Source organism: Anabrus simplex, chromosome 11 (genome assembly GCF_040414725.1).
Source record: "Anabrus simplex isolate iqAnaSimp1 chromosome 11, ASM4041472v1, whole genome shotgun sequence".
Lineage (NCBI taxonomy): Eukaryota > Metazoa > Arthropoda > Insecta > Orthoptera > Tettigoniidae > Anabrus > Anabrus simplex.
In genome coordinates, this window is record NC_090275.1 from 2,741,337 (window position 1) to 2,768,376 (window position 27,040).

Sequence of the window (27,040 nt, forward strand, 5' to 3'; positions counted from 1 at the left end):
GTCCAGTTGAGCTTCATTTAACATGGCTATTGGTTCTGCTCCTTCCCCATACACTTTCATCACCACCGTCTTGGTCTTGCTGATGTTTAAACCATATTTCTTAAACTCCTCATTCCAGCTTTATATTCTCTCTCCCAATTCATCTTCTGAGTCATTCCAGATCGCAACATCATCTGCAAATGTGAAGGCTTTGATATCTCCATGTTCTTTCCTTTTAATAGATTTCATTCCTACATCCATTACAATAATAAATAGAAGTGGTGACAATGAGCTGCCCTGCTGCACTCCTCTCTGTTTCAAACCAGTCTGACAAACCACATCCTACTTGAATACAGCTTCTGTTCCCAATATACAACATTTTCACTTTGTCTATGAGGCTGTCTCGCACTTGAAGTTCTTTCATGCATTGCCAAACTCTTTCCCTTGGTACACTATCGTATGCTTTCTCAATGTCCAAAAATATTAGGAATAAAGGCTTGTTCTTCTCCCAGTATTTTTCCATTAGCATCCTAATTGCAAATATAAGGTATGTAGTTGACCTTCCTGGTCTGAAACCATACTGCTCTTCTTCCAAGATTGGTTCAACAATATCTCTGATTCTGGTCTCTATTATTTTTTCCAATATTTTCAGGACATGAGACAGTAGTGTGATACCACGGTAATTAGTACATTTTCGTCGGCTTCCTTTCTTGAACAGAGGTACAATGATGCCCATCTTCCAGTCCTCAGGAATAGTATTTTCCTCCCATATCTTGTTGAGCAGTCTATAGAGCCAATGGATTCCTGGAACTCCCGCTGCTTTCAGCATATCTGCACTTAGTTCATCTACGCCCACTGCCTTTCCTTTCTTCATGCTCTTGAGCGTATATTCAACCTCAAGCCATGAAATTGGTGGTTCAGTTGTGGTTCCTCGACTTGGCTCTCCTCTATCCATTGTTATGTTTTCTGTATCTCCATTCAGCAGCTTTTCGAAATAGATCTTGAGTTCTTGTTTAATTTCTCCCTCTTCTTGTGCCAGAGTTCCATCATCACGTTCTATTGCTTTTATGGTCTCTTGATCCCTTCGCTTGTTTTTCACTACTCTGTATAGCAATTTCATATTTCTTCTACTGTCCTCTTCCAGTTTGTCTGCAAACTCATTCCATTTCTTCTCTTTTTCTTCCCTTACAATGTTCTTTACAGCAAGTTTCTTGTTCCTGTATACTCCTTGAAGTCTTTGTATTTCTTGTTCATTTCGTTCTTGTCCCTGTTTTTGTTTCTCCTTGTCCAGTGCCTTCTTTATTTGGTTTCTTTCTTTCACCGCTGTTTTCACTCTATCATTCCACCATGGTGTCTCCTTTTTTCTTTTGATAGAACTTGTAACTCCACATAGTTTTTTGGCTTCTCCCACAAAGGTGTCTTTGAAGGCCTTCCATTCTTCATTAACGCTGGTTACTTCACACTTCGGCAAACTCTGTTGAATCCTTAGTTTGTATTCTTCCTTTATTTGGACTTCTTGCAACTTCCAAGTTTTAATCCTTGGTTTTTTCGTAATAAGTTTCTGCATTTCATTTGTCTTATGTTTGAAGTCTACCACCAACAATCTGTGGTCACTGTCCATGCTTTCACTAGGGATGACCTTTACATCTGTGATGTACCTGCCACCATCTTTATTTGTGATTACGTAGTCAATCAATGTTCTATACTGGCCATCCCAACTGTACCTTGTTATTTTGTGACTGTCTCTTTTTTTGAAGAACGTATTTTTGATTATAAGATCATTTCTTCTGCACAGATCTAATAGTTGTTCTCCTTCTGGGTTCCTTTGTCCAAATCCATGTGGACCAATGCTGTTCTCGTACCCAAGTCTCTCTAAATATGTCATCAGATAAAATATGTCACCGGTACGGTGCAAATACTGATTCAAGTTTATTATATTCTGAATCTACTATAATTTTGCAAAATCTGTTTATCAAATATTCTACTGGTGAAAATGAAACGCCTTGTTCCAAATTTAAATTAGCAATCACTGCATGTTTCAAAAATTCACCAACACGAGAAATTTTTTGTCACAATGTTTTTACAAAATGGCACGCTTTGCAAATATTGAACTATATCTCTGTGTTGCTAGCCATAAAATCTACTAGTACAGAAGTTTTCTTCTTCCCAAACCATAATTTTGTGCAGTTTCTGAATCCAGAAACATTGCTTTGAATAAATTCCCTGCACGGTCAGAAACTGCAAATGGAACATTCTGTTCAACTCTGCATTTGTAACACTTTTCCTCACCATTGACATAGAAATGAGTTATTAGTGTACGATTTGCCTTCCCCCCCCTCATGTGATAGGTGTTTTGCAGGTTAAATGTGACTTTCACAATCATCTCTATCACCATTGGCCTCGGAAAGACCACAACACCACGCGCTACAGAGCACGTGGTTAATTGGCCATTCTTCTGAATATCTATCACTGTATTTTTGGAGCACAGTAATTTTATTTGCTGCCCTGTTTTTGAAAGCATAGGCACGCTTCATTTTTGCAGTACTACAACACATCTTAACCACAAAATAATCAGAATAAGAAACTCTGGCAGGAACTATGGGTGATCACTGATGAAAGAATATTGCAGCATATTGTGAAGCCGCAAAAGGCAAGAACAAAGAACCAGATGGCCAGACCGAGGTATGATGGGTATGCGCACATGCCCTTCCGGCATCATGTCACTATCATTACCCAGCATTTCATTCAAAATTAAACATTTTGGTCAATTTTTCACGTGGAAAGTAGCAAAAAAAAAAAATCTTCCGTAATAGATATGCCCTTAACCGTAATATTGGTATGAAATTCGTACAAATTACAGAAAATCCATAACTGTTGGCATGTCTGCTGTAGATTTATCAAATTTTCTCATTCTGGTCTTCTTCCTCTTTTCTAGCCTATTTCAATCCACTCCTGAATGTAGGCCTCTTCCAAATGCTTCCATCGTGTTCCAGCCAACAGCTTTATCTCATTCTGGAGTCTTCCAATGCCTCTGTGTTCCCTTGGTCTCCAGTGAACAATCCTAGAGGTCCACCTTGTCGAGCTATATGTCCTACCCATTGCTGTTTTAGTCTTCCTATTCTCTCCAGGATGTCCTCTGAATGGATCTTATGCCTAAAGGCCAGCCTCCACTGATTAACATTTAACAACAACATGTTAAATGTTAAACACTGTTTCATTTAACACTGTGTCCGCACTTTATAAAACATGTTAAAATTGACCTCCTTTGTTTACATACAGGTAGTGCATCATATCAATTTGTGGTACATTTAGGTGGTGTCTAGTATTTTCAAACAAGGACAATGGACTCAGATGAAGAGAAATGCAGTTTTATTAGGCACATTTCCTCCCCTCATCCTGCTCATTGCTTCAAAAGCAAACCACTTTGAAGTATAAACTTTGTCCGCTCCCGCCCCTCGACTTTAGACTTTTCTGATCTTTCTGCAATTCTCGAGTGTACTGGGAGCGGAGGGACGCTAGTTTCTTGTTGTTGTTTTTTTTTTCTGATGTACTCGCGGGAACAATAATAGATAATTTCATGTTCCTGAAAACTGTCTGCTTTTTCGCTTTATCTCTGTATTCCTCTGGTGAGATATCCCATAAACAAGGCCTTTCTATTATATCATTAAGTCCAGAGTAATCTCCTTGCTCTACTCCATTTCTGACTATAAATTTTAGTATAGTGCAGAGAGAATGACACGTGCGCATAGTGTATTTGTAGCTTGTACTGTCTACCATCTATTTTGGTCAGGTGGAGATCAAGCAAAAAATGGAGTTGGTGTTGTTATAGATCATCAAATGAAAGATCATGTAGTAGAAGTAAAATATGTTTCTGATCGGATTCTTCACATAATGCTGAAATTGGATTCTTCCCAGAACATCAACATCATTCAGTGCTATGCACCACAGACTGGTTGTGAAGATGAAGAAAAAGAACACTTTGAAGAAGACATAGAGGAAAGAATAAGATGAGATGGAACAATTATCATAGGGGATATGAATGCTCAAGTAGGAACTGTGAGAGATGGATATGAAAGTATTCTAGGAAACCCAGAACGAACTAGACTACTTGACCTCTGCCTGAGGAACAACCTTATAACAGGGAACTCATGGTATCAAAAACAAAAAAGCCATAAGGTCACAAGATATGGATGGGACGGAAAAAGTAAATCTCTTATAGATTACTTTTTGATCGAGAAACTACAAAATAGACTGTTAGATGTAAAAGTGATTCCTAGTGTCTCCCTGGAAAATGATCATAGACTCCTCATTGGATACTTAAAGTTTAACAAGTTAAAAGAAGTAAGAACCACACAGGTAAAGAAACTCAAAACCTGGAAGCTGAAGGACAATGACAATAATAGAGTTCCAAGAAAACATCAAAACAGTGATACCAAAGACAGATGAAAGAACAGTTGAGGAGGAATGGAAGGATCTGAAAGAAAATCCAGTAATGATAACTGAGAAGGTTTGTGGACGAACCAGTGGCACAAGAAGATGGAAGGAAACTTCATGGTGGAATGGCAGAACAAGAACAACATGTTCAGAAAATATTTCAAGAACCGGATTGATCATAAGGAACTATACAGGGTTGCTAAAAAACAAGCAAACAAAGTTGTTACAGAGAACGAGAGAAGTGGTTGAACAAGTGCAGTGATGAATTGAAAGAGGATGTTAATGGTAATAAGAAAATGTTAAATGGGATGATGAAAAATAGAAAAAGAGAGAAAGAACACTCCAAATACCTAAGAGATAATGAAAATCTGATCACTGAAGATGAGAAGATCAGAGAGACTTGGAGGACTTACTTTGATGAATTACTAAATGTGAATTGCATGCAGCCTACACAAAAAGACAGTACCGGTACTACCTCCTTCAAGTCTGCCTCTGACAACAGGTTAGAATTAACATGGAATGATGTAGAATATGCCTGGAAATAAATCAAAACTGAAAATCAGGAGGGGCTGATGAAATTAATGGAGAAATGATCAAGGCAATGGGCATTTCTGGAAAACATTGGATCTACAGACTCTTCCATAAGATCTGGAAAGAAAGGGACATACCAGTCGATTGGAAAACAGGCATCATAATTCCAATCTCCAAGAAAGGAGACAGAAAGAAATGTTCCAACTATACAGGCATCACTTTAACATCTCAAGTTGGTAAATTTTATGAAAGAATTATAGAGCGTAAAATCATACCCCTTACTGAAGAGAACCTCTTCGAAGGACAGTATGGATTCAGGAAGGGGAGATCAACAACTGATTTAATCTTTACAGTCCGTCAGTTAATGGAAAAATACTATGAACACAACCGAGATTTGTGGTTAGCCTTTCTGGATATCAAGAAAGCATTTGATGCAGTGAATACAGAGGTGTGGGAAGCACTGAAGAAAACTGGAATACAGGATGACATGATATACCGGATCAAGAATTTGTATGAAGATACCCGAAGTAAAGTCAAAACACCTGTAGGAATGACTGAAACCTTTGATATAAAATCTGGGTGAAGACAGGGTGGTGTTCTGTCTCCTCTTCTTTTCATCACTGTGATGAACGAGATTCAGAGAAAAGTTCACCAAACCACTGGAGGTAAGAAAATGAAAGTTATATTGTTCGCGGATGATATATGCTTGTGGGGAGACTAAAGAAGAACTTCAAGGACAAATAAACTCCTGGGCAGAATCTGCTAAAGAATATGGACTTATCTTCAGCCAAGAGAAAAGTGAGATTATGGTCATGAAGAGATACGGGCAACCAATGGGACACATTGAAATGGAGGGGAAACAGCTACAGATGCACCATTAATTCAAATATCTTGGAAGTGTTATCTCTGATACTGGTTCTATAGATAAGGAAATTTCCCACAATTCAGGCAGGTAGCAACTTTTACAAAATAGTTAAAGACATAATATAGAACAAGAAAATACCAACAAAATGTAAGAGAGTCATATATGAAACTTATTACGTACCAATCCTGACCTGTGGTTGCGAAACATGGACCATGAGAAACAAAGATGTTAGTAGAATCCAGGCAGCAGAAATGAAATTTGTCCGTAGCATGATCGGCAAAACACGGAGAGACAGAGTCCGTCATGAGGAAATCCGCAAGCAGGCTCAAGTTGTAAGACAGCAGGACAAAATAACAGTGCAGCGACTGAGATGGTATGGACATATGCGACGCATGGGTGATAATAGATTACCAAAAAAAATGTACGATCTAAAACTTGAAGACAAAAGACGAAGAGGGCGACCAAGACTCAGGTACAAGTACATGGTGAAGATTGACATTCAACAGAGAGGACATACTTTGAAAAGCACTGAAGGAGAGAAGTTCAGGGACCGCAACTGGTGGAGAAGCCTCGTTTGGCGACCCATTGCTTAAGATGGAACGACGTGGGATATGTATGTATGCATGTATGTATGTATGTATGTATGTACTGTAACAAAGAGAATGATTTTTAACTAGGCCTATAATCCTACTTTGCGAGGAGCACGTTGTTTGCGTCGTTTTGGCTATCTGTTGGCAGGGAAACAGCACGGAAGTTGCCAAAGCTGTGCCAACATCTCACAAACAACGAACTGACTTGACACGTTTTCCACTTGGAGCGGAAAACACTCCAACATGTTAAAAGTGTTAACCTCAACATTCTCAGTTAACATGCAAAGTCAGTTGGAAGACACAATCACAATATACAGTACATGTCAACTGTAACATGTTAAATTTAACATGTTGGTGTTAAATGTTAAAACAGTGGAGACCGGCCTTAAGGCTGATCCCTAGCATCTGTCACTCCATGGCTCATTGTGTTCGCTGATGCTTGTGAGCACTTGCCTTAGTCACAGTCATCGTTTTCAGACAGTAAGTAGTAAGTGTACTGTTTTTTAATACTAATAACTGCTGAAATAGGTTGAATTTGGAAAAATGCTGTTTGTAAAGAAGCCACTCTTAATTATGCTACTGCTTGCACAGTAAAAGTGAATTTTACCCACCTTTAAACAATACAAGTCTGAGGGACTCCTCCTGGGAATTAATGATTACTAACTTTCTTTTTACATTGCACCGACACAGATAGGTCTCATGGCAATGATGGGACACAAAAGGCCTAAGTGTGAGGAGGAAGTGGCTGCGGCCTTAATTATTGTGCAGCCTCAGCACTTGCCTGGTGTGAAAATGGGAAAGCATCTTCAGTGCTATGAACTTAGTTCGAAGCCGCTATCTCCCAGATGCAAGCTCATAGCTGCGCGCCCCTAACCGTACGGCCAACACGCCCGGTGTTACTAAAATGCTTACAAGTTCTATGGTAGCCACTACCACAAAACATGAGGCTTCAACTACGAGTTCAACATTACACTGCAGTACTGTACCCCGACTGATAGCATCTGGCTGTGTTGTGGCGATGAGAATAACGCCCTTACTCCATATGAACACTGAGGAGAGGATTGGAACTGAACCCAATCTAGTGATCATCATGACCACCAGGTGGGCACACCTCTTTCAGGAATGGTAGATACATTGCACAGTGAAAGCTATCATGAGGTTTTGCTGCATAAATAAGTTGTGCTTCCTTGCCCCCTGCAGAAACATCCTAATGAGGTTTTACTGCATTTTCAGTTTTTTAAATCTGCATGTTGCAACTGAGGAAAGCAATGCAAACCACCACATTTCTCTGCCTTGTGCTGCCATTGACTTCTTCATTTTCCCCGTAAGCACATAACTGTTGGTGATGGATGCTATTCAACCCCAGCAGTCTTTTGATTGGAACAGTCAAAGCAGCACAGGTCAGCAATGACTTCAAATTCTCGTCTCATTTCAACTCGTTACAGCCCCTTCCTCTCCAGTTAACAATGCCACCCAGTATTCCAGGACATCCTGACTTGACATGTGCTATTAAGAATAACTTAATATTGATTAAAAGAATCCCTCAACTTGATAAAAATAATAATAATAATAATAATAATAATAATAATAATAATAATAATAATAATAATAATAATAATAATAATAATAATAATAATAATCGTATGGCCTCAGCTACCGTGTGCAGACATTTCAATTTGACGCCATCTGGCTGTCTGCTCGTCAATTTCGACGTTCCGTTTTACTCTAGGCCCCCACTAGATGGCAGACCGAGTAAACCGAAACTCTCTTGGGCGTCTATGGCTGAGATTTAATGAATTTTGTCGGGTAAACACCAAATGTGTCACCAGAGATCTTTAACATGCCGACATCGTACGACATGGAGTGTCGAATGGACTTTTTTCCGCCCTTCAAAAATCCGACTACCTCTGCCGGGTTTGAACCCGCTATCTTGGGATCCGGAGGCCGACACTCTACCGCTGATCCACAAATGGCATACTTCATTAAGAGTATATTTTGTTACCTGATTCTTCTTCTTCAGCATATGTACATGGAATAAACTATTGCCATAGTCTGTTGATGTGGCTTGAGGCATCTTCTCTGCAATCCACAGCTTCTCATCCTCGACATCACGGCGGAACTGAAAAGAAAGCAATACTAAGACCATCTGACATATACAAGGGGATAGTATCTGGGGACAAAATGAAGCACAAGTACAAGAGAAAATCTCTCTCCCCCCAGTCGTTCCACTCATGACTGTTGAAATAACAACAGGAAAGGCATGGATTCAAACATTTTCGTTGAGGGAATTCCTCTACTGGAGTCTGTTTCTGACTTCAAATACCTTGGAAGTATCATTTCAAAAGATAATACAGCAGAAAATGGGACTCAGAAAGCTTCTCCAAGCGAGAAAACTACTCTGGGATGATAAAATACCCCAGAATGCAAAACTGACCATGTTTTATACCTACTTCATTCCAATTGTCACCTATGGACTCGAAAAACATACGTTGCATAACAAGGCAAATAGTAAAATACAGTCAAGAGAAATTAAATTCATCAGAACAACGAACCAGACTACCAGGAAGGACAAGATTGGAAATGAAGCTAACAGAAAGGAGGCTGGCATCAAAATACCCGTTACCGAGTTTTTAGGAAGATGGAGGCTGCAATGGTTTGGAAAGTTACGAGGATGGACAGAACGAGAACGGCAAGGAATTACTTTGACAGAGAAGTGAAAGGGGAAAGGCCAGTCAGGAGGCCAAGGAATCAATGGATAGACACAATGAAATTTGACGACGGCAAGAGGAATGCCAAATAGGAAAACAGAAGAACAGAAACTATAATTTGATAGGAAGAAGTGGCTAGTGCTTGTACACCACACTTGGGAAACTGGAACTGGAAAATTATGATGGGACGGTATAAGATCCTTCAAGAAAAGTTGACAGAAGTTCACATTTTGGTTTTCACTTCTTCCCTGAACCCATTTTCCTTCAACAAAAATGTACACTAGGGCACCACACATGGCTGATTTAAACAGTTTCAAGGAGTCTCACCTGGAATGCCTCTTTCTTTTTCTCGAGCTGCCTCTGTCGTTCGAGCAGTGGAGCCTTGAGCTGCTCAAACCTCTCCTCCACCTTAGTCTTCTTGGTGGCGATACCTTCCAGTTTCTCAGGAGCTGTCTTCTGGAGGTACTCTGCTTGCGTCTCAAGTTCCGACACCTGCTTGGCCTTCACAGCCATCTGAGTCTCTATCATCTACAAACAGAATTGAAATGCTCAGATATTGTGGCATGAAGGAATGAAGTACTTATTAAGAATGCTGATAAACATTATTACTGTCATGCATACAACTGGTCCATAATTTTTTTTTGTAAAGTTTTTGAAAACTGACTAAGTAGGGAGTACTGCATTTTCCCCCACACCGAATCAGAAGACCTGTCAAAATCAGTAATGTAAACGAAAGTAGAAGAGAACACAACTAAAGCTAGGAACCAAGAGGAAACAGATCTACAAGATGAGGGGAAAGCCTATGCTTATACCTGTCGACTATTTTGTATATTCGCTCTGTCTGATTTGTTTTAGGAGTTAAACATAATTTTTGCCCTATCGTTATCATTCAGTATGTTCCAGCTTATTTCTAAAATACAGTAATTATCGTTATAAATGTTCCTATCCTCGCTCTTAGCTGTCTATTCATTTATACTAATCAGTCATCTGTTTCTTTTCATTATTTACAAAGCATAAATATAAATTCTTTGTGGTTTATGTACCACAATATCACAGTAATAGTGCAAAGAATGATAAACAGAAAATACATCACAGATGTCCAAGCATATCAGGAACCTCAAAGTAAAACGCTCCCCATTTCCCTGGAAGTCCAGAAGCCATGCCTCACTGTCAAGCTACAAGTGTTATGAAAGGAGGTTGTCTGAAGGGTTCTCAATTGGTCTATGAACTGAAAATTACCATAAAACTAACCGCGGTGTGCCAAGAGCATACAATTTACAGGGAACGTAGGGGTGAATCTCATATAGCTATAAATTTTGATCTTCTAGCTTCCCATCTCTTTTTCAATAATTCATTTCAAATATTTTCTTGTTCAAACGTTCACTTCAACCCGAATTAAACAACTGATCACTACATCTGATGAAAAGGAACATTATTCAAGTTGTGAATGTCCCCTTCAAACGACATAAAAACCGTTGCTTATGTTACTATTCAACAAGACATCATCAATGTCTCACTCCAGTTGCCCGGGTGTGGTTAACAAGCCGCCTCCATTCCCTTCTGTCCTTCCACTTTTCCCGTTCCATTACTTCCGCCACATCCAATCCAGCTTCTCTAATGTCCTTCCAAATCTGATCCATCCACCTTCTTCTCGGTCTTCCAACTGGTCTCTTTCCCTTAACTCCGCTTTCCAATTCCCTTCTTGCTATCCGTTCCTTTCCCATTCTTTTTACATGTCCTAACCATCTCAGTCTCGCTTTCTGTATGTTCTGTACCAACGGTTCTATACTTAGCTGTTCTCTGATTTTAATATTCTGAATTCTATCTCTTCTTGTCTTTTTAACCAATGTTCTTAAAAATTTCATTTCTACTGCTTGGATCTTACTATCTTGTCTCTTATTAGTTACCAGCGTTTTTAGTCTGTATGTTAAAATTGGTATGAAATACTGTTTATATAATGCTAATTTTGTTCTCTTGGGTACTTTGTCATCCCATAAAAGTTCTTTGACTGATGATAAAATGTTGTACCTTTACTTAGTCTGTTATTAATTTCGGGGTTGATTTCATTTCTTCCATTAATCATGCTACCCAGGTACGTAAACTGTTCTACATTCTCTAACCGTTCACCGTCTACGTTCACTTGGCTTCTCTTTTCCACAGTGAATGACTACAGTTTTCTTTTCACTAATTACCATTCCAAACTCCTTCAGATTTTCATTCCAAAGGTCCAGTCTCCTTTGTACTTCCTTTTCTCTCTTTCCCCGAATCACCACATCATCCGCAAATAACGAAGCATTCACTTCATCACTACTGATACTCTGTTTTACACGTTTTATGATTTCATCCATCAATATAATAGATAATAATGGCGACCGTGCACTTCCTTGCTTGAGACCTTTTTTTGTATAAAATGTTTCAGAGTCACCACTCTCCACTTGTACACTGATTTTACTCTCATGATACAACATTTTGTATCTTGTTAATGATTTTGGTACATTCCTTTTCCGTAGGCATTCCCATACATGTTTTCTCTTAACTGTATCACAGGCTTTTTCCAAATCCAAAAATACGAAGATGATTTCCTTGTTCCTTTCCAGATGTTTTTCCATTATTGTTCGCACTGTAAATATCAAGTCTATTGTTGATCTATTCGGTCTTCGTCTAACTGTGTATCCCTCAGTCTTTTGTCTATGACCTTCTCCATTATTTTTAGCCCATGTGATAACAGGGTTATACCTCTATAATTTTCACATTTCTTCCTATTTCCTTTTTTGAACAGTGGTACAATGCTTCCTTGTTATCAATCTTCAGGTATCCTTTCATCCTTCCATGTGGCATTGAGGGCTCGGTATAGCCACTGTTATTTATTTGGTGTTTGGCTGTATATATCAATATCAGTCAGAAATAAAATACGTATTAATTTTTTTTTGCTTTACGTTGCACCGACACAGATAGGTCTTATGGCGACGATGGGATAGGAAAGGCCTAGGAATGGGAAGGAATCGGCCGTGGCCTTAAGGTACAGCCCCAGCATTTGCCTGGTGTGAAAATGGGAAACCACAGAAAACCATCTTTAGGGCTGTCGACAGTGGGATTCGAACCCACTATCTCCCGATTACTGGATACTGGCCGCACTTAAGCGACTGCAGCTATCGAGCTCGGTAATACGTATTTACATAATTTACAGTTTGACTTTCACGTTGTTAATAAAGTCTATTACGGCTGGACCTGCTTCCACAAAGTCATTTAAGTTGCCACTATAGGAATTCACTATGTGCCATATGGTCTGTCTGGGAACACCACAACTGCATTCTGGCAAAGGTATATGTCCCCACTTAGAGAAGATCTGCACATCTGCCATGGTTTGTTCTTATGTTCAGCGTTGACCATGTTTTCCGGGGTAGGTGAAAGCCACTTGGTGGTGTTGTGATGTCTTGCAGCTGACATGGAATGTTTTTTACCAATTCATCCTTTCGGGTTTGCAAGAGGTTGAAATTATTGTTCACCAGGTGTGTCGCTGTCCGGATGGAGGGGTTCCGCGAACGTAAACATCTGGCTTCAGCAGCAACGTCCTAGTGTATTGGTAGCCGGTCGTTTGCATTTATCTTCTTATACTACCGGAGTAAGGCGTGCTTGTGTTTGAGTTCCGCTGGTGGAAAGCGACTCAGTGCTGGCAACCAGAATGTAGGCGTTTATTTTACTGTGCCAGATACAATTCTCATTGCCTGATTTAATTGGGCATTGACAAGTTTGGTATTGCTGCTATTGAGCCACACTGGAGAACAGTACTCAGCTGTTGAGTAGACCAGACTAAGGGCTGTGGTGCGTAAAGTGTCAGCTGACGAACCCCATGTAGTGCCACACAGTTTCTGAAGTATGTTGTTTCTAGACTTCAGTTTTTCAGCTGTTTTCTTCAGGTGTTTCTTGAAGGAGAGGGTTCTATCTAATGTGATCCCCAGATAGTTTGCTGCATTGGTGTGGGTCAAGCAATTTTTACCCAGGTACACTTCTAGTTCACGATTAGCTACCTTATTGCATAAGTGGAAACATGTCACTGTAGTTTTGTTTGGATTTGGCTTCAGCCTCCATTTTTGGAAGTATTCTTCAAGAATGCATAAATCAGTAGTTAGGGTATGTTCTGCGTCTTCGATCTGTTTTCCTGAATAGCAATTGCCCAGTCATCTGCATAGCCAAACTTTCTTGATATGGTTGCAGGCATGTCAGAGATATAGAGGCTGAAGAGAAGTGGGGCCAAGACAGAGCCTTGAGGCAGCCCATTGTCAAGTTTTTTCTTATTACTGATGGTGTTTCCCAAAATTACTTGGAATCTGCGATTCGTTAACATGTTATCCACAAGTCTGGTATAGCCACTGTAGTCCAATGCTTCATGCTGCCTTAATCATATCAGCATTGAATTTGTCTTTTCCACTTGCTTTACCTTTGGTCATTGCTTTCACTGCCCTTTCAAGTTCCAACCATGTTATCGGGTTCTCTTATCTTTCTGCATCTATTATTTCCATTTTCTTATCTCCTTCTTCCTCCGAACAGTCATCCTTATTATAAAGTTTTTCAAAATACTTTGCCATCACCTTCTGAAGACCCTATTCATCATTTATTATGGATCCATCTTCTCTCTCTAATGTTTTGATTCTTTCTTGATTTATTCTTTTCGATTTTATTACTCTGTATAACAGTTTCTGATTTCCTTGACTATCTTGCTCAATATTGTTGGTAAACTTCCCCAACATTTCTCCTTTTCTTCCTTGATACTCCTCTTTACTTGTAGATTCAATCTTTTGTATTCCACATTTAACCTTTCTACCTTATTCTCATCCCTCTGATACGTTTTTTGCTTTTCCTTATCCATTTCTTTCTTCACCTTGTTCCTTTCTTTTATTTATTTTTTTATTTTGTCTGTCGACCACCGTGTCCCCTTTCCCTTAACTTTTGCCTTTGTTTTCCTGCATACCTCAGTTGCTGCTTCCACAAAGGTCTGTCTTAAATTGTCCCACTCTTCTTCTCCACTTCGTATTTCCATGTTAGGCAACTTCCTTTTTATCCGATCTTGGAATGTCATTCTTTTATCCTCCTCCTCCACTTCCCAAATTCTGATCTTTGGGTTCTTCGATACAATTTTAGGGATTTTTACTTGTTTTAATTTTACAATTAATAATCTATGATCACCTCCATACTTTCACTAGAGATTATCTTCGCATTCATGACGTATCTTCCCCATTCTCGGTCTATTATAAAATCGGTGAGTGTTCCATACTGTCCATCCCAACTATATCGGCTGATCTTATGGCTATTCCTCTTCATAAACCATGTGTTCCTTATTATCGGATTATTTCTGATATAAAAGTCCAACAGCTTCTCTCCATCTTCATTGCTATCGCCATACCGATGTGGGCCCAGAACATTTTCATATTCCATTTTATTGGTTCCCTCTTGAGCATTGAGATCCCCAATTATCATGATCCCATCTCCAATAATGTGCGTTTCCAGTTCATTGAGGAAATCATCTTTCTTCCACGCTACATCCTGTCTGTGGAGCATACACCTGTACTATCTTCAATAGTTCCTTGTTTACATGTGCATTATAATAATTATTTCATTTACATACTCAACTTCAGCTATTGGTTCAACATTCCGATTCACTATAAATCCCACTCCATTTCTTTTCTCTTTACCATTACCCATACAGTACAAGGTGTACCTCTTTCTTAGTTTCTTCATTCCTTTCCCTTTCCATTTTACTTCACTTAATCCCAGGATGCTGAATTTTCGTCTCTCCATTAGATCAATCCATTCATTTTCCTTCTCATTCATTGTTAAAACATGAATTATTCTAAATCAGGTTTTGTTCTCTAACACTTGGACGAACATCAGCATTACCATTCTACTGTGCAACTGTAGTCAGAAACTTGTCAGTTCCATTTCTATTTTTAAACTTCCATCCAAGGCTTGTATCATAGTTTTAAGCAACATCATTTATAAATTAAATGGCTGAACTATACAGATAAGGAATACCAATGCCAAGATTGACTCAACGGCACTTGGTTGCTATAAGGACATTTTTCAGCACCAGCCACAACAGTTGGTAATATGTCATTTTGGTCTCAATTTTACATGGGCAGTTCAACTTCATCAATGTTTTAGACTTGCATTTTAAATTAAGACATACTAAATTGTATTCCTTATTACTGGTTGTATGTAAACATGCGTTTCCAATTTGATCACGGCTGAAGATGATCCAATGTATGTAGGGTCGAAACTACTACCAACTATATAGCACACTATATTACGCTATTAGTATTGAATACATGGGCCTTTCTCTACCCTTTGATAGTGATCAACGTAAATACAGACCATAATCAAATTCATATCCTATGAGATAAAAGCCAACCAGGCAAAAAAAAGGCTTATTTATACTTAGGCCAAAAAACTAAGATCGCCAAAACTGGAAAAGATATTAACTTTCTCAAACAATGCATAACCAATAACTCCCAATTTTCTGAAATTTATTCAAAAAAAAAAACCAGATTTATGAATCAGATAAATGCAATTCAACTTAAAACCAATAAAATATAGATTAATAACGAGAATTTTTTATACAGAAAGAAAACGTCTTAACTAAAAGCTATATCAGACTCGCCTAGAAGTAAATAAAAACCTTCAGTGAGTGTGACAACAGCTGAGATCATCAAAGCCTGGGGACTTCCCATTTCACATGCTCTTTAGTGCTGTTTCTACCTCAAGCCATATGATGCCCATATATCACCTTATTATAAGGAGCTGCCGTGGCTTCGAGTGCACCATGAACTTCACATGCTATCATCACTTCTGCACAAAGTTCCTTCCACTAATACTCCCGACTATCTGTCTTGCTTCTCATCCTATCATGAACACAATACAAGATCTGGTTCCTCTCTTGCCATACCTGCAAACCGCACTGCTGTGTACAACTGCTCCTTCATAATCTCTATGTCACGGATTTAGTTACCTGCGAACATTAGAGACAATCCTTCTCATCGCAAGTTTAAAGTGGCTTGCCGGGAGCATTTGCTGGGTAGATTCTGCCCACTTGCTGGATAATTGTTGAGTGAATGAAGGAATGAATGGGATGAATGGATTACTGTAATTAAATAAGTGAAGTGTATCTTATCTTGTGTATTTTAAAATTAAGGATTCTTTTATTGTTATTATTATTATTATTATTTATTATTATTATTATTATTGCTATTAATATTATGTTTTATTTGTATTCAAAATTATAAGTTATGTAAATGTATACTCATCTAGTGGTTAAGTGTAAGAGAGGGCCTTGAGCCCTAACTTCGCCACCAATAAAGGCATCTATCTATCCATCCATATTGGTGTTCTTTAAAGGTATTATTTCTTTATTCATTTCATTAATTATAATTGTAATTGTAAAGACTTGTTTCTTTGTCTTTATCATAATTATTTTTATGTTCAAACATAACTTTTAAGTTTAACAGCATAATTTTCTTAGCAAGTTTCCTCTGATTTTTTCCTCTGTCCGCACAAAAATTCCTAACCTGTTTTCACTGTATATAGGACACTACATTAAGCTAATGGTAATTAATAGATGGACTTTTCTCTACCCTTTGATAGTGATCAATGTCAATACAAACCATAATGAAATTCATAACTTATGAGTTAATGTTAATGTGCAAGATGATACATGAAGTCATCAAGAGTTTAGTGTCGTTGCCATTGTTCCAGCGTTAACATTCATTCTGGCAGTGGAGTTTCTGTATGAATGCTTTTCAGAACAGCGTGGCTTAAAAAGTGATGTTTGCATTACAACATTACGGTGTTTGGAGGCACAAAGATAGGAAAGGGTTAGGATTGGGAAGGGAGTGGCCGAGGCCTTAATTAAGGTATAGCCTCAGCATTGCATTAAGCAATTTATTCAAAGACTTTCTGGCATCTGTTATCCAAATAGGAATGAATACTAACATAATATCTTGAAGAGCTACCGCCACTACTGGGTCCATCCTGACAGAGGTAAAGCCCCTCCAAATCTGTCACCTGCTAGACCCCTCGATTTTAACCCTCTAAGAGCAAGGGAAATTGAAAACAATCTACACACTAGGAAAGAACTACAAGAGAATATTCGGCAAATTACATCGAAAACCTCGCAGGATGCAAACCCGTTTAGGAAAGTCTTCACTATTTCATTAGAAATCAGTTTCTACAACTGTTTAGTGTGTAGGTACTTATTGCACAGTTATACTCTGTACAACACTTCATCATAAGGTAAGGTTGAGAGCAATGTTTTGTGAAGTTTGCTCAATGTACTTACCTGCTGCTTTTGCATGAGAATGTTGACCGAAGCGAGATCAGAGCCTGTGTCTTCAGACTCTATCTGTTTCTCAAGCTCGTCCATCCAAGTGTCGATGTCGTCGCATGTCTGATGAAGAAGAACCTCCCGGTTCGCATCAAACAGACGCTCGCCCTTATCTTTCGTCATGTGTTCTAAGTCTCCAAAGTGCTGTCCAAGGTCAGCAATCTTTGGCTCTATCAGCTCAGCAAACTCAGGCTTTTCTTTCATCAGTTCCTCTGCTGCCTACAATAGAGAGAGGAGACATTAAAACTCAGGATGTGAGTAGGAAACCTCACAAAATATAATGAAACTCATTCCTCTATCTTCAAATTTACATCTTTTGCAATGAACGAATTTTAACAGCATCTAGAAATCAATCAAAATTGACAGTAATATAAAAAATTTGATCACCTGCTGGATGCGGAAAAGCCTGTCTTTATTGGAGGCAATCTCTGCCTCGAAAGCTTGATGTCTCGTCCATTTGCTGTGTACAGTCTTGGCACTGCGGTAGGTCTCATCCTGAGCAGTGAATTTCTTCTCTTGCACCCATTCTCCCAATTCCTCACAATCCTAAAAGGAAACAGCGAGTTTGATTCACAATGGAAAAACAAAATAATCACGAGATGAAAGGAACATTCCACTTAAGAGTTACCTGTAGGAACTGGTGAAGCTGCAACTGATCTCTGAGTTTTTCCATCTGCTGCAGGGCTCTCTCACGGTTCGCATTACGGCGGTCGTTTATATTCTCTGCCTTCTTGTGCACTTTGTCAGCTGAAAATAGTACAAACCTTCAGTTACAACAAGTACAAATGAATCTTAGCACAACTTCCTATGTATACAGCAACAACTAAGAATAGGGTAATATTTCTCATAATACCAATAGTTTGTTCTTATTTGTTGCCGACAGATCCATGAAAGTGGTTTTATCGTTTGGTAAAAGTACGGGATTTTTTGTTTTCTTTTTTTTTTTTTTAAATGTGATTGCATGTTACAGGAAACTTTGCATACCTATCGCAGATGAAAATAATGAACATTTACTATTGAAATTTTTAAGTTTGTGTACATTTATACAGAAATTTAAATAAATATTTGTTAACAATCATTGTGTTACACAATTCAATTGTAGCCATCTTGCTTGCAACATCTTCAAACACAAGATGGTCAGAAAGAGAACAAAAAGCTGTAAATGAAAATACCCTGTATTAGGTTCTTATTGAAACTACACTGAACAAATCTACTACAGTGAAACCTCTATTATCCATTTCCAGAAATGTTTTCCCGGATTATTCATTCAAAATATGTGGCCCAATGAACATCCTAATTGAATCCTGTTTTAATAATCTTGCATTATCTGTTCCTCAAATGAACTATTTTCTGCATGAACCCTTCAGAAATGTCTATCCCATCAACACTAAATCCGCAATCAAATGTTATAACTGTTCAACTTGGTTACAACCACTCCTCGCCATTAATTATTGCTATTAATAAAAGAATCGCTACTTTTTAATATTCAATCAGTCAACTATTTTCAATATGGATTATTTATCACCCACTTCATTTCATCCCCTTAATCGTGTACAATAGAACAGAATTATTCATCTTTCTATAATAGATTTAATAAGAATATACAAAGTATAATATTGTAGCTGTATACAGAGATTTGTTGAATTTAAACATAGGATTTTAAGTTGTACTATACAGAAAGAGTGCATACATTTTTAAGAACGCATCACATGAGAGTAGATCTGCGACATCATTAGCTGGCTACTGGAATTGAGCTGTAGAGAGGTTACCGCGTGGAAGGAAAGCCACGCGACTTCGGAAGACGAATTCTCATGAATATTCTACAATGCTTGAACAAGTTGGTTCATTCTAATCTTGTTTCAAGATGTGAATATTCATTATTCCTCAATTTGATGGAGGGATGTGTTTGTTGTGGTTGAGTCTTTATATTGACAAAGACCATAGAAAGTGAGGAGTGGAACTATGTCACTAAAAACATGTATAAGCAAGTTGCTAAGCTGGTTATGCAAGGTGACTGAAGAATACCCAGTCACGCAGAGGCTGTCTGAGGACATCTCCAAGCAACAGTTCTGGGAGTATTACAACTGACTGTCGTAAACAATCTTCTTCATCCACTCCCCTCTCTGGGTAGGGTAGTGTACCAAAGCCCTCCACCTCACTCGATCTTTCCACCATTCCTCTTCTAGTACTTTATTGCTATCGACGAGTCTATTTGCAACACAGTTCACAACAGAACCCCTCCATCTCAGTCTAGGCCGTCCCCTACGCCTCTTTGCAGTCTCTGTATCCATGAATGATCTCTTTGGTATTCTCTCTCCTGGCATTATCATGTGTCCAACCATTTTAGCTTTCCTGTATCAATCTCCTCTTGAAGTTTACACACTCCCACGCTTCTTATTTCCTCATTTCGTATTCTATCTCGTCTTGTCTTTCCCTGTATGCTCCTCAAGAACCACATTTCAGCTGCTTGTATCTTACTTTGGTTCCGTTTAGTCAACGTCCAAGCTGCTGAAGCATAGGTCAGAATAGGTTTGTAATAGGATGAGTATAAAACCTTCTTGCACTTCATTGGCGCATCTTTGTTCTATACACTGGTAGGAACTTGCAGACTGCTGTATTCTTAAATAAATTTCTCCATCCAAATTTCCATCTTGTGACATCATGCTGCCCAAATATTTAAAAAATTTCACTACTTCAAGAGGTTCATTTCCTATTTTTATCACTCCCCTGGATTTTCTGTTACCTCTCGTCATAATTAAAGTCTTGATTTTCGCAGTACTGAACAGTAGTAAACAATGCAACACATTACAAAAAGGTAGGAAATTCAAGACCAACAACCATAAATCCATATACTGTAAGTGTGAAGCTCGTTTTCAGGTTCAAGTGATTCTGATAAAAGTTTGTTAGATTCAGATGGTAATTTGAGTGATGTGGATGATAATGCTGCTTGCGCAGTCCTTGGTTCGGAATCTGATACGAGTGAGTGCGCAGAATAACAATGTACATGCCATGCCTAATACATTTTGATAGGAGAACATGTTTATTATAACAGTTTATAGGGAACCCAGGACCTCAGAACATAGCTGTTGGGGAATGTGATGGTGTGAAGGGGGGTATCTGCATTGAGAAGTTTTAAGAGGTTCCACACCAAACTCAAGTACTAAGCTACGAGAGTATCATAATAGTTTCTTTGTATAGATAAGGGAAGATGAGGGGGAGGGGGGCATAAAAATTGCATACAAGATAACAACATTTTATTTAATTCACATAGGATTAATAGTTAACTCAAAAATCAGGAGTATACTGCTTAACATGTTAAGAATGCAGAATGGACAATGAAGAAGGAACTTGGGGATGTGATATACAGAACGTGTAAATGCGATAAAACATAGATTTTCGGCAATGGAAGAACATATGCAAGAGTACAATAATAAATTTACAGATTTAGAAAAACTATGAGGGTCTTGCAATAAGTTCGAAATGGCAAATTTATGGATATTATAGAAAAATTATGGATTTTTTTAATGAATAAGGAAGGTAACGAATTAAGTCTAAATGTTCCATCGAATGATGAGAATATGTTATTTAAATTGGCAAGAACATACATATGGAAAAGGAAAAAAATTTAATATAATGTCAAGTCATAATCCCCAGGTTTCTCCTCCCATTTAAATCAGCAGCATCCAGTAATGCTCAAGTTCCCCTCTACCCACCTTTCTTCCTCTTACCCGCCGTTACAAGGAAGCAAGGTCGTATCTTTTTTTAATTGAGGGGCGAGCTGACAGAAGTAGACAGGACAGAGGTTCATGCATCAGTTAGCAAAGCCACACAGAGAGTCTGGCGTGTATATATAAGTAGTCTTCCCATAAGAGCATGGAATGAGTTGAATTAGGTTATTGTTTTTGTTTGTTTTTCCACTTTAGGTGTCCTGTGTGTCCAATAGACAAGGGGAAAACAGCAAATTCAGTCTTTTATAAGTTTTCAGATTTTATTTTGAGTATTTTCTTGATTTCCAGATTATAAGACCCCCTTTTCTTTTTTTTTTTGCTTCATAGTATAATGAAAACAAAGGCTAAGAGATCATTCGTGGGAAGGTGGTGTTCAATTGAAGGAGCTGCATTAATTAATTGTAAATGAAAACTCTGATTTGAAGGATTGTATTAGTATTTTAAGTGACAGAAACTTATAATTTCATTTACATGTAATTTTAAAGGTTTCAGTTACTGAACAAGTCTTATTTTAATAGAATTTTACGTGAAAGATTGTAAGTTTAGAGTTTTATTCGAATGATATACAGTACCTAATATTTTAATTTTGAATTGTTTGCAATATGTGGGTCGTACACAAAACTATTCATCTATTTGATCGACGTCAGAGCTGCAGTAGGTCCATGCTACGAGGCGGGCATTTCTTAACTATGAAACACAGCTGTTCCGCGTGACTGACATGTTTCCATTGCACGGGTTGTACGGACAAAACTATTCACAAATTTGTGTGATGTTATCGGAGGTGCAGTAAGGCTTGTACGCGCTTTGAAGAGCAATCATCATTCTTCTCCGATGAATTACGTTGGTGGATCGTGTATGCGAGACTTATATTTTCATTTTCTTTGCCTCAAAGTAAGAGGGGTCTAATATACGAGGGGGTCTAACACACGAGTAAATACGGTAATAATGCTATATTACTAAATATTAACAAAAGGTTAGTTTACTAACACGCTAACAGCTATCACTTCTTCCCAAGCATGGCTCGGATGTTAACTATATACAATACAATGGATTTTGTGTGGCAAGATTAAGGCCATTAGGCCCTCTCTTCCATCTAACCAGAAAATACAGTATCTACATGTGCAAATAAAGTTACAATTGAAACATCTTGCAACTACTAAACAATACAATATTATGATAAGCAAAAATTTTAAAAAATGAAAAAATAGGAAAATGAAGAAGATTATTTACACGACATGATTACGATACCTAATTTCAATTAACCTTGATAATAACAGTGAGATTATATAAAGTCTATAGTTTGAGGAAGGCTAAATCTGCAATATTTCCATAATATACAAATAACAATATAGGACTTCATCTATTACTTACTAGGTAGCGGTGACAAAAATGCCTAAAACTAGCAGGTGAGGCTCCTCTGACAGACGGGTAGTGTATTCCACTGCCGTGCTGAAGATATAACAAATGAGTTTGTGTATCGTGTGGTGCAGTGAGGTGGAATAGATAAGAGTATCAGATTTTGACAGTGTTCCGAAACTGTGATTGGATGAGAGGTGGTGAAATTGACTGTACAAGTAGGGAGGGGAGCATGAGGAGAGTATTCGATGAAGAAGGCATAAAGCATGAAGATTACGGCGCTGTTTGAGTTTCAGCCAACTGATTTCATCGTAGGCAGGTGTAACATGGTCAAAGTAATGTAGGTCACATTTATATAGAAATAACTTAACACATACATTGAGTGGCCAAAAGTCATGGGAAGACTCTGAATGTGCTCTTAATAACGAGTTGCTCCTCCACGAGCCATCAAAACTGCAGCAATACAGCAAGGTATCAACTCTACAAGTTGGAATTGTTCTGGAGGGATCTGGCCCCCTCGCATCTTGCACTGTCACCCACAATCGGTCTTGTGTAGTTTGTGCGGGTTCATGGAACATACACCAACATCGGTTATTCCATGGAATGAAGGGAATGAGTCACTCCCTTAAAAATTATTACACAAAGAAAGATATATATTCAAGCATGTTATTGCAGCCAGTATTTATTTTTAATTTTGTGTCGTTTTACATAACGTATAATTAACTATTTTAACATGACCATGATGCATGGGCAGTTGAGAGTTGCAAACATACGTCTGTCTCCAAGAGCTACGCAAGGATGTGCTATCAAAGCCGTTCGCTAGGCAAGTGGCTTGCCTGACTCAACCATGGCTTGACTCTGCTCCCTTTGTAATTATTTGCTTGAGCTCAGGAATCTCCGCCCTAGGGGAATGCATCCGACTACTCATTCCGTTTGAGAGTATTTGCATGTGATAAAACTTGTGAGAAGAAGGTTTAATTAACTGTGCTTGTGTTTTCAACTGAAGTGAAATATCGCTCAGTGAGTTGTACCATTTAATTTACTTTGTGTTATTTGTGAAAATTACACAAAATTTACATGCACACATATAAATTAAAGGAACTACTGCGATTCTGCACGCTTCGAAGGGAATGCATTGACTGCTCATTCCCCGCTTTGAGTCACTAAAGCCTGGTAACTATCGGCGCGAGTGAGGAGAGCGGAGGGGAGTATGCGTATTAGAATCTTTCTTAATCCAGGGCAAGAGTTAAGTGCTTTTCAAGCAAAGAGAAATATAATTTCCAGTGACAGACCAATGCCTGATTTACCAGGTGTAAAAACTAAAACTGAACGTTGTGTTCAACACTTTAATACGGAACAGTATGGAAAAATAGGCCGGTTATGTGGTTGTCAGAAAAAAAGCAAAACTCTGTTGGCCTTGTGTTCTATTTTCAAATGAAAAGGGGGTGTGGAACAGTGTAGGCTTCGATGACATGAATAACTTGCTTAAAGCATCCCAGTGTCATCAGCAATCACAGACACACATCCGAGCTGAAATTCTGTTAACTTTCGGAACGACGAGAATAGATTTGCAACTCAATCAGCAGCATAAACTGGAGACAATAAAACATAACGAGTTGGAAAACAGAATAGAAAGGTGATCCAACGACTGATTGACGTTATAATATATCTTGCAGCACATGAACTTTTCAGAGCGCATGCAGAAAATAAAAGTTCCTTAAATCGTGGAAATTACATAATGCTGCTGAGCAAGTACGACGACACACTAGCAAATCATTTTCAGAAAGCAACAAGTGTTCACAGGTCTTTTACATGATTTGACGGAGTAGCCAGTGTGTTATTGCCTGAAATAAAGAAATATCACAGTCACCATTTGTGGCAATTATTATTGATGAAACTACTGATATTTCTGCCCATTCCTAACTTTCAACTGTTGTTAGGTTCATGTCTGCTGATGGAGAAGTACAGGAGCGATTTCTTGGATTTACCGACTTAAGCGTTTTGCTCACAGACTGAACTTTGTCCTTACATAGACAACTTCTAAAATAAAGGAATGTAAAATATTCATGACTGAGTAGCTTGGCCTCTCTTTTCTAATTCGACGAAGTGAACTGCTGCATTAGATAAAGAATTCAAGAGACGATTTCCTAAAGTGTGTACCACATGATGGAGTTACAAGGGAAGACTTGTTGAAACAGTTCGTGAACAAAAAGAAGAATTAGTTCAGTTGTTTAAGGATATCCTTGATAATCCAGAGCAATGGGATAGTCAAACGTACCACGAAGTGCGAGGTTTTAACAGTGTTCTCTCAGAATTCCAGTTCAATTTCATTTTATTAGTTTTCAGCGAGATATTTTGCTTAACCGATTCCCTCTTTGAAATTCTTCAAACGAAAGCACTGGATGTAAATTTCTGTATTGCCAAAGTAGAGGAAACAAAAAGTATCATTCAAGGAAAAAGAAATGAGTTTGAAAGAGTATGGAACATATGTCAAGAGAGCTACAAGCTGCCAAAGAGGAGGCAATGTCAAAATGAAACCTGGGACATAATACATTGCGAGATATATGACAATACATATACCCACCTAGAAGTTCGGTTCCAAGCACTTGAGAAATTAATATTTTTACAGTTAGTTGATCAAAACACGAGAAGTTTTCCTGAAGCAGCATTCTGTTACGGTTAGTATTTTGACTTCGCCCATCTCAGCGGAGCTTACTCCTCCGATGGAAGTTCTAAAACTTTTGTTTTATTTAAAAAGTAGTGGACTGTCATCTTCTGCCTTTTCTGAGCCATTTAAGTTATGTGCGTTGCCGAGTGCTAGTGCTTGGCACTTCCGGAGAATCAACACCTACTGCAGAAACACACAGGGACTCCTGAACTTGTATCTACTGTCGATTGAGAAGACGTTACTAAAATTGAAGTCATAAAAGAATGAAAAAGAATTCTACAGCCTTGTCATAGAAGAATTAGTCAAGAAGGAGAGGTGGGTGGAATTAACATTCAAACAGCACAACACAATGCGAGTTATATCTTCTTAGCTTATGATTTGTGCTTCCCTTACTGTAAAAGTCACGCGCTGCCACAGATCGGCAGCATCCCATAAATGTGCCATTGAATTAAGATTGGGGGATCCGGAGGGCCAATCCATTCACTGGAGTGCTCCAACCACCTGCGTGCATTGTCTGATGAAACATAGCATTTCCATCAGGGTATTCTAGAGCCAGGGAGGGATGCAGATGGTCTGAAAGGATGTACACATAATGTGCACCTGTCAGCGCTCCTTTCAACTAATGGGGCGTAATTGCAAGCATGAGAATGCCTCCCAGACCAGAACTGAGCCATCTCCCATCTGAACGCAACCTCATACGATATAAACTTCATGGTTTTGACCAATATTGAATTGTGATCACAATAATAATTATTAAATTAATGTTGTAATGATCCATCTTTTCAATGCTATAATACGCAATATTTTTTTAATTACATTACTAAACTAGGGACTAGTTTTGGCCTTGGCTGGCCATCTTCAGCATTAATAAAACACATCTAATAAGTAGACAAATGTACGAACACACAACTGACATAAAAACAAATGTGCAAACACACAATTGACATTAAAAACCTGGGATGAACTATGTGTAAAATTTGAAAAACAAATTAGGCTCTAAATTCTTAGCGTCTGGAGTGTGCTCATCATCCAGACTCGCTCTTGCATTAATATTCATAGAATCGTTAGTTCCACCACTGCTAATCATTACAATTTCAAAATGGGAACTGATAAATGATTCTGTAGTCAGATAATCACCAGATCTACTTTAGTGGTATTAGCAGTATGCAAGCCACTGGACGCCACTGTAAATAACAACCAGCTGACGCAGAACTGCTAGATGGGGTTTCCACATCAACCAATGTAAATAAAATGAAATGTTCCCATAGTGCCTGTTAAAATCCTGCTGAAATGCTGTTGGACATTGTCAGGACGGCACATGATGATATGGCCAAAACTGGCACATTCTTAATTTGACGCTGGTATAAATCTGCAATTCGTTGCAGTGTTCATGAAATTAACCTGAATAAATGGTAGATAAAAGTAGATAAAAGTAATGAATTGAAGGAGAGAGCGTGTTAGTCAAATGGCATAGGTTATTCGAGACTTACCTCTCGTTCCAGCATGTGGTGCGTACCTATTGTTGTGACTCATACTAACTGTTGTGAGATTCAAAGGAAAAAGGGTCAGGTGGTGGGGCAAGGGGAGAGGTCCTGGAAAGGAGAGAGGTCGGGGAAAGGAGAGGGGGTGGAGGGAAAGAGGGGAATTAAGGTGGGGCTGAAAGATGTGGGAAAACAGATGGCTGCTGAGGAAAGGTGTTGTGAATAGTATGAAAAACTGAATTATGACTTGTTGGTTTTACGTTTCTAAAAATGGGAATTAGAAGGTCAAATAGGATATTTGGCTTCTCTTAACCCATATGCACCCA

At 38.5% G+C, this 27,040-nt stretch overlaps 1 protein-coding gene across 11 annotated transcripts in view; it reads right to left on the reverse strand.

The window, feature by feature from the left end:
* Positions 1-27,040, reverse strand: part of beta-Spec (spectrin beta chain) — a 636,597-nt gene that overhangs the window by 178,789 nt on the left and 430,768 nt on the right. For all 11 annotated transcript variants that reach the window (XM_067155517.2, XM_067155514.2, XM_067155515.2 and 8 more), the window contains 5 exons: positions 18,110-18,228; positions 17,869-18,027; positions 17,437-17,700; positions 9,435-9,635; positions 8,402-8,518 (listed from right to left, as the gene is read on the reverse strand). In XM_067155517.2, the coding sequence (XP_067011618.1) occupies positions 8,402-8,518; positions 9,435-9,635; positions 17,437-17,700; positions 17,869-18,027; positions 18,110-18,228 (860 nt within the window). The remainder of the gene's footprint in view (positions 1-8,401; positions 8,519-9,434; positions 9,636-17,436; positions 17,701-17,868; positions 18,028-18,109; positions 18,229-27,040) is intronic.